Source organism: Periophthalmus magnuspinnatus, chromosome 21 (assembly GCF_009829125.3).
Source record: "Periophthalmus magnuspinnatus isolate fPerMag1 chromosome 21, fPerMag1.2.pri, whole genome shotgun sequence".
NCBI classification, from domain to species: domain Eukaryota; kingdom Metazoa; phylum Chordata; class Actinopteri; order Gobiiformes; family Gobiidae; genus Periophthalmus; species Periophthalmus magnuspinnatus.
In genome coordinates this window covers 1,511,474-1,525,268 of record NC_047146.1, presented here as the reverse complement: position 1 = coordinate 1,525,268, position 13,795 = coordinate 1,511,474, and the positions used below count along the sequence as shown (strand labels likewise).

At 43.3% G+C, this 13,795-nt stretch overlaps 4 protein-coding genes across 4 annotated transcripts in view; 2 read left to right on the top strand and 2 right to left on the bottom strand.

Moving 5' to 3' along the window:
• The window catches only part of osgepl1 (O-sialoglycoprotein endopeptidase-like 1), a 56,847-nt gene that overhangs the window by 24,403 nt on the left and 18,649 nt on the right, over positions 1-13,795 (bottom strand). The window lies entirely within an intron of this gene.
• Positions 1,429-3,193, top strand: LOC117388829 (holotricin-3-like). The gene is made up of 3 exons (XM_055230620.1): positions 1,429-1,449; positions 2,118-2,386; positions 3,062-3,193. Exons 2-3 carry the CDS (start codon positions 2,135-2,137, stop codon positions 3,098-3,100), a joined length of 291 nt encoding a protein of 96 aa, XP_055086595.1. The 5' UTR covers positions 1,429-1,449; positions 2,118-2,134; the 3' UTR covers positions 3,101-3,193.
• On the top strand, positions 4,454-12,501 carry fkbp7 (FKBP prolyl isomerase 7). Its single transcript, XM_033986370.2, has 4 exons — positions 4,454-4,703; positions 5,525-5,676; positions 6,952-7,079; positions 11,823-12,501. The coding sequence occupies exons 1-4, from the start codon at positions 4,507-4,509 to the stop codon at positions 11,982-11,984; spliced, it is 639 nt and encodes a 212-aa protein (XP_033842261.1). The 5' UTR covers positions 4,454-4,506; the 3' UTR covers positions 11,985-12,501.
• On the bottom strand, positions 7,816-10,125 carry LOC117388824 (tripartite motif-containing protein 16-like). The gene has a single exon (XM_033986367.2). It carries the CDS (start codon positions 10,031-10,033, stop codon positions 8,399-8,401), a length of 1,635 nt encoding a protein of 544 aa, XP_033842258.1. The 5' UTR covers positions 10,034-10,125; the 3' UTR covers positions 7,816-8,398.

Sequence of the window (13,795 nt, the reverse complement as noted above, 5' to 3'; positions counted from 1 at the left end):
GTTCATCTACATGCTGCCTCCATGTGTGACCCACTCAATTTCTAAAGTCTGTGCTTCACAGTTTGCTGTCACCTCTCACTCAGACAGTTAATGTCACTTCAATCTGGAACATTCCCAAGAGCTTTGAAAACTGCAGTTATCAAGCCCCTTCTAAAGAAGAGCAGTCTTGATGCCACAGTATCGAACAATTATCGACCGATCTCTAATCTGCCGTTTTTAGGCAAAGTCCTTGAAAAAGTTCTTTACCAACAGATTATTAACTTTCTCCAAATGAACAACTCCTTTGATGTTTCCATTCAGGTTTTAGACCCACAGACTGAGATGCTCTGATCAAGGACAAATGACGTCCACCTGACACTGATGCAAAGTCTCAGTGTTGATCCTGTTAGATCTGAGTGTTTCCTTTGACTCTGTGGATCATGGGATCCTCTTACAGAGACTAGAGGACTGGGAGGGCATCTGTGGTACAGTACTAAACTGGTTCAAGTCCTATTTAGAAAACAGGGAGTACTTTGTTGAAATTGGAAAATGTGTCTCAGATAAAATGTCCCTGACCTGTGGGGTGCCCCAGGGGTCAGTCCTGGGGCCCCTGTTGTTCAGTCTCTACATGCTGCTGTTAGGACAGTTAATACACAACAATAATGTGTCACACACAACTCTGCAGACGAGTCAGATCTATGTCTCACTGCAGCAGGTGAATATGGACCAGTGGATTCAACAGATCAGTGTGTGGAGGAAAAACAACTTTCTCCAGCTAAACTCAGACAAGACTCAAGTCACAGAAACATAGAGAAAGTGTCACCTCCAGTCTCTCTCTCTAAAACCTTCAAATCAGGAGAGAAATCTAGAGGAACAAGTCTCTACATGGACCAGCACCAAAGAACATCTCCCACATGTTCGAGCCACATGAACCATCTCACACTGTGAGGACTTCAGGGACCGGCCTCCTGCTGGTCCAGAGTCAGGACTAAACATGAGGAATCAGTGTTTCAGTTTTGTTCAATTCAAACCTGGAACATTTTTCCTGAAGATGTGACTCAGGCCTCGACTTTGACAAAGTTTAAATCCAGACTCAGACGCTTCTGTTTATCTGTTGTGACTGAAGAGTTTTATTGTGCACTTTTCTGTTTTAGGGGAAGAGAGAGAAAGCGGGAAGGAGGAAAGAGATCTATTAGAAAGAGGGGATGGAGACAGAGAGAGGGATAAAGAGGGAGGGAGGGAAAGAGAGAGATTAGAGACAGGCGATGGAGATAGAGGGAGAGAAGGTGGAGGAGAGAAAAGAGAAAGAAAAGGAGAGATAATGGAGGAGAGAGAAAGGGAAAGGGAGATTTAGAAGAGAGAGAGACAAATAGAGGGTTGGAGGGAGGGAGGGAAAGAGGGAGGAGTGTTCTGAGAGTATAAAACAGGAGCAGGTGAGAGACGCCGCCGTCCTGCAGGCTTCAACTCAACGTGAGTATTTCATCAGATTTATCGTGTTTTGTTTCATTCGCACGTGTTTGAGTCACACTTTATTATTAGTCTGCAACATCTGCAAAGCTCAAAACGCTCTGTTCCACCTTGTGATGTCATCAAGTGGTAGTTTTCAAAGTTAACATCTGCCTCCTTTACATTTAGTTCAGTAGAGATTGTCAGTTATTCCAGGACTGAAATTATCCAAATGATTCTAGAAATGTGTGTGGAGTTTAAAAACACAGCGGAGCACTTCCTGTATCGCCACACGATGACATCACAAGGGGGAACAGAGCGTTTTCAGTTTGAGAGAAGAAAATTTCTAAATCTGCAGGTTCGTGTGTTTAACATGTGTGAATGCAACAAAAAAAACACAACTCCAGGTCTGTTTGTGACGAGGAAACGACATTAGGACAGATCAGAGAATAGTCCAATATGAGCACTTTAAGTTGTTTCTGAATTAAAGCTGCACTCTGTAACTTTCTGGTGAGGGGTAATGCTTTACTGTGGAAACTTGCAGGCGATAAGAGCTCCATAGAGACAAACAGGTGAGACCTTTAACCAAAGAAATAAAAAAGAAAACAAACAAGCGTCGTAATTCTGCATGGATATGTTCACACTCAAACGCAAATTTAAATTAATTTAGCCTTTTTGTTGTTGTTTTTTAGAGTTTGAATTTGCAGAGATGTCCGGCCGCGGGGGCTGTGGAGGAGGAGGACACGGAGGAGGAGGACACGGACACGGAGGAGGAGGACACGGACATGGCCACGGGGGCTGTGGAGGAGGAGGAGGAGGAGGACACGGACATGGCCACGGAGGAGGAGGAGGAGGAGGGCACAAGCAGGGCTGCCACGGCGTCAAGAGGGACAAAAGACGAAAGGGCAAGAAGGGACACAAGCATCGCAAGTGCCACAAGAAAGGCAAAGACAGTCACGGGGTAAGAGTTTTTGTGTCGTCACAGTTTAAACTTTTGCCGAGACTAATGGCGCCCAGCAAAGATCTCAATCTGGAGAGAAAGCTGCCGAAAGATGATGCACACGAGAGGAATGTGTTTGCATTTAAGAGTCTGTATTTCCAAAAAGTGAGTGAGTTTGCATGTTCTGCCTGTGTCTGGGGGGGGGGGGGGGGGTTCCTCTGGTTTTGCCCGTCAACACAAAACATGTACAATAATCCTCCAGCTAGGTACTCTGGTCCACATGCAGGTTTAACCCAGAGACACTGAGGGAGTTTCACGTCACAGTTGCGCCTTGTCAGGGTCAAGAAATGCAGAACAAGTTTGGAGTTATCTTGAGTTTATTTTTGTTTGCTACATTCCTCAGGTGCCATTTATACTTTGGACGCCGGAATCTACAATAACAATGTGACAAATAAAGAGCTAGAGTCATGTTTCTTCTTTTGCTTTTGTTTATAACATGAAGGATGATTCAAATAAGCTGTAGTAAATGGAGTTGCATGCACTCTAGGAAAAACACATAACTCGTCCAGTTTAAAAAGATTTTGAACAAACAGGACTGACCACTTTGTAATTCTCTTCACATCAAATCAAACACTACATTCATATAAACACATTTGTTCAGTATTTTGTCCTAAATCTGTCTCCGTCTCTCCGCAGTCGTCCAGCAGCTCGTGCAGCAGCAGCGACTCAGATTAGATCAAGAGGATTCTGTCTTTTATGAGCTCAAGTCACACGATAAACCCAAGTATTTTATCAGGGAAATAAGTGACAATAAAGTTTTAAAACTACTGTCTGGCTTCTTATTTAAAAGTACATGTTCATCATTATTATTATTATTATTATTATTATTATTATTATTATTATTATTATTATCATTATTATTATTATTATTATTATCATTATTATTATTATCATTATTATTATTATTATCATTATTATTATTATCATTATTATTATTATCATTATTATTATTATCATTATTATTATTATTATCATTATTATTATTATCATTATTATTATTATTATCATTATCATTATTATTATTATTATTGTTGTTGTTGTTATTATATATTTTATTTTATTTTTCAATAGTCTCTGTGCACAGTAGCATGCTAGCTAGCTCACTGTTTCTTAAAGTTAACAGTCACTTTTATTAAAATCAGAAAACATAAAGTAAACAACCAATTTAAATTCAAATGAATTAAAATAAATTTAAATTCTTATTATTTTTAACAACATTTTTAACATCGAGGCACAAACATGTCTCTAAACACATAAATGTCCTCCACTCAAGTACTTTTATTTGTGTTTAACGTGTCGTCAGTGACCTCCACCTGCAGCTCCCCGTCCACCGTCTGACCCTAAACCCCTGACCTCTGACCTCTGACCCACCTGCAGCTCCCTGTCCACCGTCTGACCCTAAACCCCTGACCTCTGACCTCTGACCCACCTGCAGCTCCCTGTCCACCGTCCGACCCTAAACCCCTGACCTCTGACCTCTGACCCACCTGCAGCTCCCCCGTCCACCGTCTTGACCTTTAAACATTTATTAATGTTTAATTATCGTGACTCTACAAAACCCTCGCGGAGATAAAAGTCGACAGGAAGTAGTGACGCTCACAGTGAGGTAGAGGGCGCTGTGGTGCTCAGAGCCAGTTTATATGAACATAGCGACGGTGGACTTACAAAATTCTAAAGTGTTGTTAATTTTTTAGCAGAGGAGTCTATTTGACTGACAACCTAAATGAGAAGCGCTGCCACTGTACTGAAGTATATCTGTATTTTTACTTCAGTATAATGATGTAGTTTCTCGTGTACGTCTAAGCTTTCTTTCTTTATTTAACCCAATAAAATCACCCAGACTCTCTTTTTCATGGCTGCCCCATGTCATAATTCAGATGTTGTCTTCTTTTGGGATAAAAAAAAACCCAAAACTCTCCATTTTGCCCAAACTCTTGTCTCGGCGCGCGCCTTCCAGACAAAACCCGGGGAAAAACACTTCTCAAATTTCTCCCAAAACTTTCCCCGTGGGTTTGTTTCCATGGAGACGGGAGAAGCTGCCACGAAAGCACACTCCTCACTCCTCACAGCGCCATAACACGATGCGCAAATCACTGTGGCTGTTTGCGCTCCTGCCGCTGCTCACTCTGCGGACTTTTTGCGCCAGTGCGGATGAAGCCGAGGTGAAAATAGACGTCGTGTTTCGACCGCTGGAGTGCGCGCAGAGGAGTAAGAAAGGAGACCTGATGAACGTGCACTACGACGGCTTTCTGCAGGACGGGACTCAGTTCTACTGCAGGTAAAAACGAGTCCAGTTCTGCACATGCGCCGCTTTTTACGCATCTTTGGCACGTTTTTGTGTCAGTTCGAATGCCAAAGAGTGCGCAGGTCTTATATATGAAGCCTTCACAGAGGAGGCAGTGCTCACATTTACTTGAGTCACTTTGAAAACAAATTGTACTTTTCAGAGTAGTTTTCTAGTAGCGTACTTGTATTTGTATTGAAGTAACAGTACTCTTACTCAAGTAAAAGTTGTGTTTCCTCTTCTCTCTGTGAGCCAGTCCAAAGCGGGGCTGTCCAAACTACGGCCCAGGGGCCAGACGCGGCCCTCAGACCAATTTCTGTTGGTCCTCATGCCTCCTCCTAAACTGGCCCAATTGATCAGGAAGTATTTTTTTTTACGACAAATTGAACAGATTCTGCTTCTATAACCAGAATAACATTGTGACACAGGCCTAAAAATGATCTTCCAAGTCTTAGGAAAGTATCAATGAAAAAAGTTTGGACGGCCCTGGTCTAAAGTGACTGGAGTTTTATGGAACGAAATGAAATGATTCGAACCTTTTCATTTTTGTGTCTGTCTCTTCGAAAACACCAGATTATTTTATGTTTTGTTGTTCAAATTACCTTAACTTCAAATTATAAATCAGATGTTACTTTTCCCAAATACTTTTTTACTCTTACTGACTCATTTCTTGGAGCACTACGTTGTACTTCTGCTTGAGTGATATTATTTTGAAGTAACGTTACTCTTACTTGAGTACATTTTTGGCTCCCGTACCACCTCTGTGCCTTCATGGACACAAAAGTCACACGGTTTTCCTCCTCGTTGTTTTCCAGCCGTTCGGACAAAGCCGGACACCCTCAGTGGATGGTGGTGGGAGTGGGTCAGGTGATCCGAGGTTTGGATGCCGGAATGTTGGACATGTGCGCGGGAGAGAAGCGCAAAATCACCGTCCCCCCAGAGCTCGCGTTTGGAACCCAGGGAAAAGGTAAAGTTTAAGGCATCCGCAACTTTATTTGACTTTTTTTTCTAGTAGATGTGAAACCTGTTCCCCCTCACCTGACTCCTCCCCTCACCTGACTCCTCCCCTCACCTCCTGGCTCCTCCCCTCACCGGACTCCTCCTCTCACCTGACTCCTCCCCTCACCTGACTCCTCCCCTCACCTCCTGGCTCCTCCCCTCACCTCCTGGCTTCTCCCCTCACCTGACTCCTCCCCTCACCTCCTGGCTCCTCCCCTCACCTGACTCCTCCCCTCACCTGACTCCTCCCCTCACCTCCTGGCTCCTCCCCTCACCTCCTGGCTCCTCCTCTCACCTGACTCCTCCCCTCACCTGACTCCTCCCCTCACCTCCTGGCTCCTCCCCTCACCTGACTCCTCCTCTCACCTGACTCCTCCCCTCACCTGACTCCTCCCCTCACCTGACTCCTCCCCTCACCTGACTCCTCCCCTCACCTGACTCCTCCTCTCACCTGACTCCTCCTCTCACCTGACTCCTCCCCTCACTTGACTCCTCTCATCTGACTCCTCACCTGACTCCTCCTCTCACCTGACTCCTCCCCTCACCTGACTCCTCCCCTCACCTGACTCCTCCTCTCACCTGACTCCTCCTCTCACCTGACTCCTCCCCTCACCTGACTCCTCCTCTCACCTGACTCCTCCCCTCACCTGACTCCTCCTCTCACCTGACTCCTCCCCTCACTTGACTCCTCTCATCTGACTCCTCACCTGACTCCTCCCCTCACTTGACTCCTCCCCTGACTCTAACTCCTCTCTCCTGACTCCTCCTCTCACCTGACTCCTCCTCTCACCTGACTCCTCCTCTCTCCTGACTCCTCCTCTCCCCTGACTCCTCCTCTCACCTGACTCCTCACCTGACTCCTCCTCTCACCTGACTCCTCCTCTCACCACTTCATGATCCTGTTTGATTTTACACAAAAGGTGAGACTCACTGAAAAACTGTTGGTTAATGTTAATGTTAATGTTAATGCTAATGCTAATGCTAATGCTAGCTTCCTCTAGACTGTATTATTCTGTTTGAGAGACGTGTTTAACAGCACAAATCAGTTCTCCTGTTGCATTTCCTCCTAAGTCTCTTCTTTCTGGTCACATTGTGTTAAAAAAAGCTCAGATTAAAGTCTGACTTGTGTAACAGAGCCTCAGACGCAGAAGTGCCTACAGTTAGCGTCACACCTCCAGTGAATGTTGACGACATGAGCTCCACAGTTTGAATCCGTCAGTGTTTTTTGCGTGTGTGTGTTTAGCCCCGGTGCCTCCAAACGCCACAGTGATCTTCGAGGTTGAAGCGTTGGCCGTGTCCCGGGGCCCTCGCAGCGTGGAGGCCTTCAGCAACATGGACCAAAATAAAGACCGAAAACTCACCAAAGACGAGGTAACTGCCATTTTAAAAGCATCACTCAACACTTTTCAGAACAAGTGCTGGAGTGTTACAGCTGAGTAAGAGTACCTTTACTTCAAAATACTATTACTCAAGTACAAAGCTGTTAGAAAAAGTATCTGTGAAAACTACAGTGAACATGAACTGTCTGGACGTAACATCTGATTTATAATTTAAAGTCATTTCATTTGCAGGAAAAAAACATGAAATAATGTAAAAAATCTGGTATTTCACAGAGACACAAAAATGAATCAAACTAAATCAAATCTGAAGCAGCTGCAAGAAACACAAAAGTTCAGATCATTTCATATTTTTACATAAAACTCCAGTCACTTTAGACTCACAGAGAGAAGAGGAAACACAACTTTTACTCGAGTAAGAGTACTGTTACTCTGTACCATATATTACTCAAGTAGAAGTAAAAGTACGGGGCCTTAAAAGTGTCAGAAAAGTCCAGTTTTATTCCAAAGTGAGTCCAGTAAATGTACTTGAGTAAATGTAACTGAGTACTACCCACCTCTGCTGCCCATAGATACTTATTGTACATAATGGAGTTTACTGTACAAGTATTTATGATGTTCAAAGTATATTGTGATATTTTTCACATGTATTTTAGTTCCACTTGTGTATCTAACTGGCCTATTTAAATCCTTATTTATCTGGAACAGTTTGGACTTTTTGTCTGTCCTTTGCTGTTACAACACTGCAATTTCCCCACTGAGGACAAACAAAGGTTTTCTTATTTGATTGATTTTATTGATTTTCTTGTACAGATTGATTTGTGAATGTGTTTGTGATTGAAAAGTCCCATGATATAACAGAATGACTTTGACATTTACAGCAGAGACTTACATACACTTACATTACATGAGGAACAACATTGGAATTGAAAGTGTAAATCAAGTTCAAAGTTCAAAACAGATGTAAATGTAGATGTCAAATATGTAGAGTCTGAGTTTAGTTTTGCAGTAACAGTATGAACACTATTAGTCTGCAGAATTCAAAGGAAACAGTGAAGAGATGCTGTGTTCCATCTGCAGTCCCTGAGACATACAAAAACACACACTACACAAACAGTACAGTTATGTCATGATAAAAACACTAGAATGACACTAATCAACTCAATATTGTGGAAAATGGCCTGTTTTATTAGATCAGGATTTTGTCATGATTTGAACTCTCCCCATGTCATATTTGATCAAGTTTAGAAAAGTTTGACAAAATAACTCACATTTCAACACAAAAATAGTCAATAGTCAAATTAGTCAAATATAAAAGGCACAAATTTGATCAAACTGTGGAGAACAAAGCTGCTATTTCAGTTTAGGGAAATGTGCAGTGGCTCCAATCTCATTAAAGTACAACCTGACCCCAGTGTAGAGAGGCCGAGTGAACCTGGTCTGGACTCTGTGGAGGAGGCTCATGGTACTTTCAGAGACGCTGTAAAACGCCAAAACCCCTGCACTGTGGTCCAGGTAAACCCCGATTCTGGACCCGACCGGACCTGAGACCTGGGACTGGACTTTGTTAAACAAAAATAAAGGACTGGTTTTGTCACAGTCGAAGGCCCAGGATTTATCATTGAATCCAAATCCACATTCATCAGAGTTTTCTTTCCTCTGAATCTCTCTGTATGAAACTGCTATATAAACACACCACCCGCTCCACTCCACCTCCCAGTAACAGCGGCCCGTCAGACTCTCTCTGCTCAGGACCTGACACATGTGACTGAATCTGTCTGGATGATCTGGATAACTCTGCTCTTTACTCATACCTGTTACTCTTCTGTTTCCATCAGACAGAGACAGATATTTGTTAATTGTGTTTGGGTCCAGAGTGATTTCTGTAGAATAATATAAGAAGTCCTCTCTGGAGCTGAGTTCAGCTGGTGGCAGTAAAACCTGGACTGGACTCAGAGTGAGCTGGAGTGTGTCCCTGAGCTTGGACACAGCTCTGGTCACTTCCTCAAAGTATCCCCGGTCCCCTGTGTGAATGGTGGCTGGCTCTGTGCTCTGTGTGTGTGGGGACAGTGAAGCGTAGCGCTGTATAAACTGGTTATGATCCTGGGTGAGGTCCAGTGTGTCCAGCTCAGAGAGGCTCCTCTTCAGCCCCCTCACGTCCTGCTGCAGTTGGTCCTGGAGCTCTTGGACTCGGCTCAGTTGGGTGTCCTCCTGGGAGCGGATCTGCTGCTCCACTTCAGAGCGTCTTTTCTCCAGGAGAAGGGCCATGTCTCTGAAGCTGTCGTTGCTGCGCTGCACTGCTGTCTGGGCAGAGCTCCTGATGTCCTGGGCCTCCTGTTGGAGCCTCTTCAGGTCTGTCTCTTTGTGCTGGAGGCTCTGGAGCAGCAGGGCCCTCCTGGCCGGCAGCTCTGCCTGCCTCTGAGCCCTCTCTGAGGCAGAGGACACTATGTCATGACCCTTATGTTGGTCCACAGAGCAGAGGTAACAGAGGAGCTGCTGATCTGTGACGCAGAACATCTTCTTCACTTCGTCGTGTTGAGAGCAGATGTTTTCCTGGAGCCTGTGAGACGGCGCCACCAGCTGGTGTTTCTTAAAAGCTGCAGCTTCATAATGAGGCTGTAGGTGGCGCTCACAGTAAGAGGCCACACACTGCAGACAGGACTGGACAGCTCTCAGCTTCCTCCCAGTGCACACATCACAGGACACATCCTCAGGTCCGGCATAGCAGAGGGCAGCAGGGGGCGCTGTCTTCTTCATCTGCTCTACTACAGCTGCTAACATGATGTTTTTACCCAGGGCAGGCCTGGGGCTGAAGCTGAGGCGACATTCAGGACAGCTGTAGAGCTGCTTCTCGTCCTCTTGGTCCCAGTGCTGTTGGACACAGTTCCTGCAGTAGCTGTGTCCACAGGGAATAGTCACAGGATCCTTCAGTAGATCCAAACACACGGAGCAGGAAAAGGCTTCTTGGTCGAGTGCTTTCTGCGCCATCTCTCCTGGATCAGAAACAGTTTGACTTGGACAGAAGTGAAACTTAAGAGTGAGAGCTGCACCCACAGCTCTGTGTGGAGGAAGCAGGAAGCCACGCCTCTTAAAGGCACACACACATGTTTTATCAGAGTTCAAAAGAGACTGTGTGAGCAGTTTACAGTCACACACACAGGGTCATTGGGCACAAGTCAAACTATACAAAAGAGAATCAAAGAGGAACAAAGTGTAAAGGATCAGTGTAGTGCCACAGTGCTTTGGTGTGAGGAGGCAGGCTTTATAAACTCATCAACAAACACCACCTTCATCAGGCTCTTTCTTTATTGGTTTAGTCCTGGTTTAGTCTCGGTCTAGACCAGTTGGCCGTTGTACTGGTTAATACCTCAATACTTTTCTGTGTCTAGTTACTATTACACTTTTAGTGCAGTACAATGACGTGTCAAATGAAATAATGTCCAAATTAAAACTGCAAGCAGTGATAAAGGCGGTGACGTGTGATTCAATATTTCCAGTGTCATGTTGGAGATAAATATTTACGGCCCATTGTAACTTTGCAGGGGGCGCTGGAGAGCCATTTTTAAACATAGAATTGTAATCGAAACATATATATTTTTTATATAATTTTAGCTCATCATAACCACACCCTGGGACTTATGTAAATAATTTGAACAACTTGTGATTCCAGATATGTCCTGATGACGCTGCCTCAGTTTGGAGTCCATCAGATAAAAACCCTAGAACGAGTTTGTTAAATTACGAGGTCTTGATTTTGGACGTCTCAAGTTTGACCCAAGATGGCAGAAGCTCTGTGTGGTTTAGGGCGGGGCCATAATATATTTGTTTGTCTCGAGATGTTCTGTGTACCTGCCAAGTTTTACACGCTCAAAATGAAAAAATAGGCTCCGCCCCCCTCCTATTTCATAATGTAGTTTAATTTTCATGAGGGTGCCACTGAGTTTTTAGCATTTTCTCTTTTACTCAGAAGCAATTTACTTGGCGGAAAGGAATAATAATAATAATCTTTTTCTTTTCTTCCGTTTTTCACGCCTACATGATAAATGTTACAATGATGGGGCTTTGTCACTTTGTTATGAAGCTTGTATGAATTTTAAAAAATAGAATTTGAAGGGGGCGCTATAGAGCCACGTTAAAAGATAGAGGCCTAATTTGCATGTCTTTACGTCCAGCTCAGAAATGTGCACGCGCCCTTCATTGGGTCCATTCAAATCCGACAATGTTTGTAAAAGATAGGATAGTTTTTAAATTTTTCCAAAACTTTATCATGACCGCGCCAAACATTTTATTTCAAATTTAACTGATATCCTTTTATTGCACATGGGTTTTGTGTCTTTTGGCAAAGTTTGAAGTGTTTTGGATGAAAACTGTTGGAGGAGATGTCAAAAGATTATGACTGATTTTGTCGATCTCGGGTTTGATCCAATATGGCCGACTTCCTGTAGGGTTTAGGGCGGGGCCATAGTGTCATTTTTTACATGTCCTGACGTGACCTATTTTTGATGCTAAGTTTCATTTGTTTACGATGACTTTTTTCTGGGCGGGGCTTCCATTGCTGTAATGTAAATCGATTTTTGAGGTGGCGCTACAGAGTCATCTTTCATTATTTTTTCTTCACTCAAAATTCAAGCTCACTGAACTCTATTTTTGATTCCACCCACTTGTCTATACATTATTGTTTACTGCTTGTTTTTTGCCATTTAGCTCCAAAATTGTCCAAATACCTCACACGTTGGTGCTCGGTTCCTAATGAGTTAAGCCTGTGCTCTATTTGCAGGTGAAAGAGTACCTAAAACAGGACTACACCAAAGTGGGAAACCCTCGAGACGACGCGTTTTACCAGAAAATCATGGAGGACATTTTTATGAAGAACGACCACAACCGCGACGGACAGATCAGCGCCAAAGAATACAATATATATGAGCACGACGAACTGTAGCGTCCACATGAAACACGCCTTTAAAGCACATATGACAACCAGGGGAACGGGGACCCCCTGGGGTACTCGACCACTTACTGCGGGGACTTGGAATACGTTCACATACAAAAAGTCAATTAGAATCAAATGTGAAATCTTTAAGAATCTTGTAGGATTTGGGACGTCAGTATCATGAAAACGAGGAAGTATAAATGTACACATTGACAAGATACTACTGTAGTGAATACATGTATGTAGCCGGGTCAAATAAAACAAAACCTAACTTCACAAGTAGTAGTTGCAATTTTCGGCCTAGCCACTAGATGTCACTGTACTATGTGGGTCATGCAATAGTCACTTGAAGTCGCTCGCGTGATGTCATCAAAGGCAGACAGCCAAGTGCCTCAATGAGAACCTGACAGAAAACGGTGCGTGTGAGGAGTAAAAATTTGTAGAACCAAGGACTGAGATTCAAATTTTCCATCCTGTGAAAAGTGTAACGGTTCACGTAACGGAAAGACGGAGCTGTGTGACGGCGTGAGTGTTAATTTCAAATAAATTCAGTGTAATTGTTTAGAATATTTAAGAATGTTTTATTATTTTGTGACCAATCTTGTACATTTATGACTGACTCAGAGGGGAGATAGCACTGTCCAGGGTTCTTCTGTGTGCTAAGTTGTTCTGGGCAGTCTGTCCGCCATTTTAACGTGAGTTGAAGTTCACTGTTAAACTGTACTTCCATTTCTTTTGTTCCGTTGCTATTTCAATGTAAAATAAGTCGTGTTATTCCATGTTTTGTTATAGGATAAGCCCACTACTGTTGTCTTTTGTCTTTTGTCGCATGTTTTTTATATTTACTGTTGATTATTACAAAGAAACCGTTTTTGAAAAAAGCCAAATCAAACCAAAATGTAATGCTGTTCTCCTGCTGGGGACAGTCGGGAAATTAAAGAGCCACATTATTTTTTTGGACTTGCTGGTGTCTGGTCTAGTCATTTTACAACTGGCCATACACCGCAACAAATTTTGGTGTCAGAAGTGGGATATCCTGGTAAATTTAGCAGCTTTTTATTTTGTTTTTATTAGCCTTTTTGACTTTTAAGACAACAGTAGTGGTGAAGAGGAGTTCCGCCCAGCTGAAGAGACTGCTGCTGTGTGAGAGTACCCGCTGCAACAGTTCCAGAGGGCTCAAGGATACCAGAGAGCAGGTGTTTCACTGCCTGGACCTAGCCATGCTGGAGGTGAACCAGCAGGAGGTGGTTCAGTTGCACCTCTATCAGAGAGTGGTAACCAAATATTAGAGTTACAAACAAAACTTAATGAACTGAGTCAGAAACATGATGCTGTAATGTCAAGTGTTGCTTCTTTGGGTGATGTACAAACAAGGTCTATTGTGTATGTGCCAAGAGAGAAACAGATTGTGCCCTTTAATGGTGACCCAGGGAAAGACGCTCCCTCTGTAGACGAGTTTATTAAAGAGCTTGAGCGGGCTATGAGTCTAAGGGGTCTAAGGGGAAGGGACCAAGTCGACTTTATTCTGTCACATTTAAGAGGTTGCACATTAGATGAAATTAAGTTATGTACTCATAGACGCACTGTTGAACCCACTGTCTTGTTTTCTTATCTACATGAGGCATTTAGAGAGAAGCGTACAACACCACAGTTATTACATGCATTTTTTATTTTTTTTTCCAAATGTTTTTATTCGGAACATGGACTGAAAAAACAAATCACATTAGCATACAACTTAGATGTCCCCATTTTTTTTTTTTTTTTTTTTTTAAACAAACACACAAGTACAGTGCGGTAGAGCTGCACACAGCACAAGCACA

What these genes read in the sequence shown, in the direction of transcription:
- LOC117388829 (XM_055230620.1), top strand. Translation starts at nt 2,135, where the DNA reads ATGTCCGGCCGCGGGGGCTGTGGAGGAGGAGGACACGGAGGAGGAGGA. An exon ending in AAGGCAAAGACAGTCACGGG is followed by an intron (nt 2,387 to 3,061) that starts GTAAGAGTTTTT and finishes GTCTCTCCGCAG; the next exon opens with TCGTCCAGCAGCTCGTGCAG.
- fkbp7 (XM_033986370.2), top strand. Translation starts at nt 4,507, where the DNA reads ATGCGCAAATCACTGTGGCTGTTTGCGCTCCTGCCGCTGCTCACTCTG. An exon ending in GGGACTCAGTTCTACTGCAG is followed by an intron (nt 4,704 to 5,524) that starts GTAAAAACGAGT and finishes GTTGTTTTCCAG; the next exon opens with CCGTTCGGACAAAGCCGGAC. An exon ending in GTTTGGAACCCAGGGAAAAG is followed by an intron (nt 5,677 to 6,951) that starts GTAAAGTTTAAG and finishes GTGTGTGTTTAG; the next exon opens with CCCCGGTGCCTCCAAACGCC.
- LOC117388824 (XM_033986367.2), bottom strand. Translation starts at nt 10,033, where the DNA reads ATGGCGCAGAAAGCACTCGACCAAGAAGCCTTTTCCTGCTCCGTGTGT.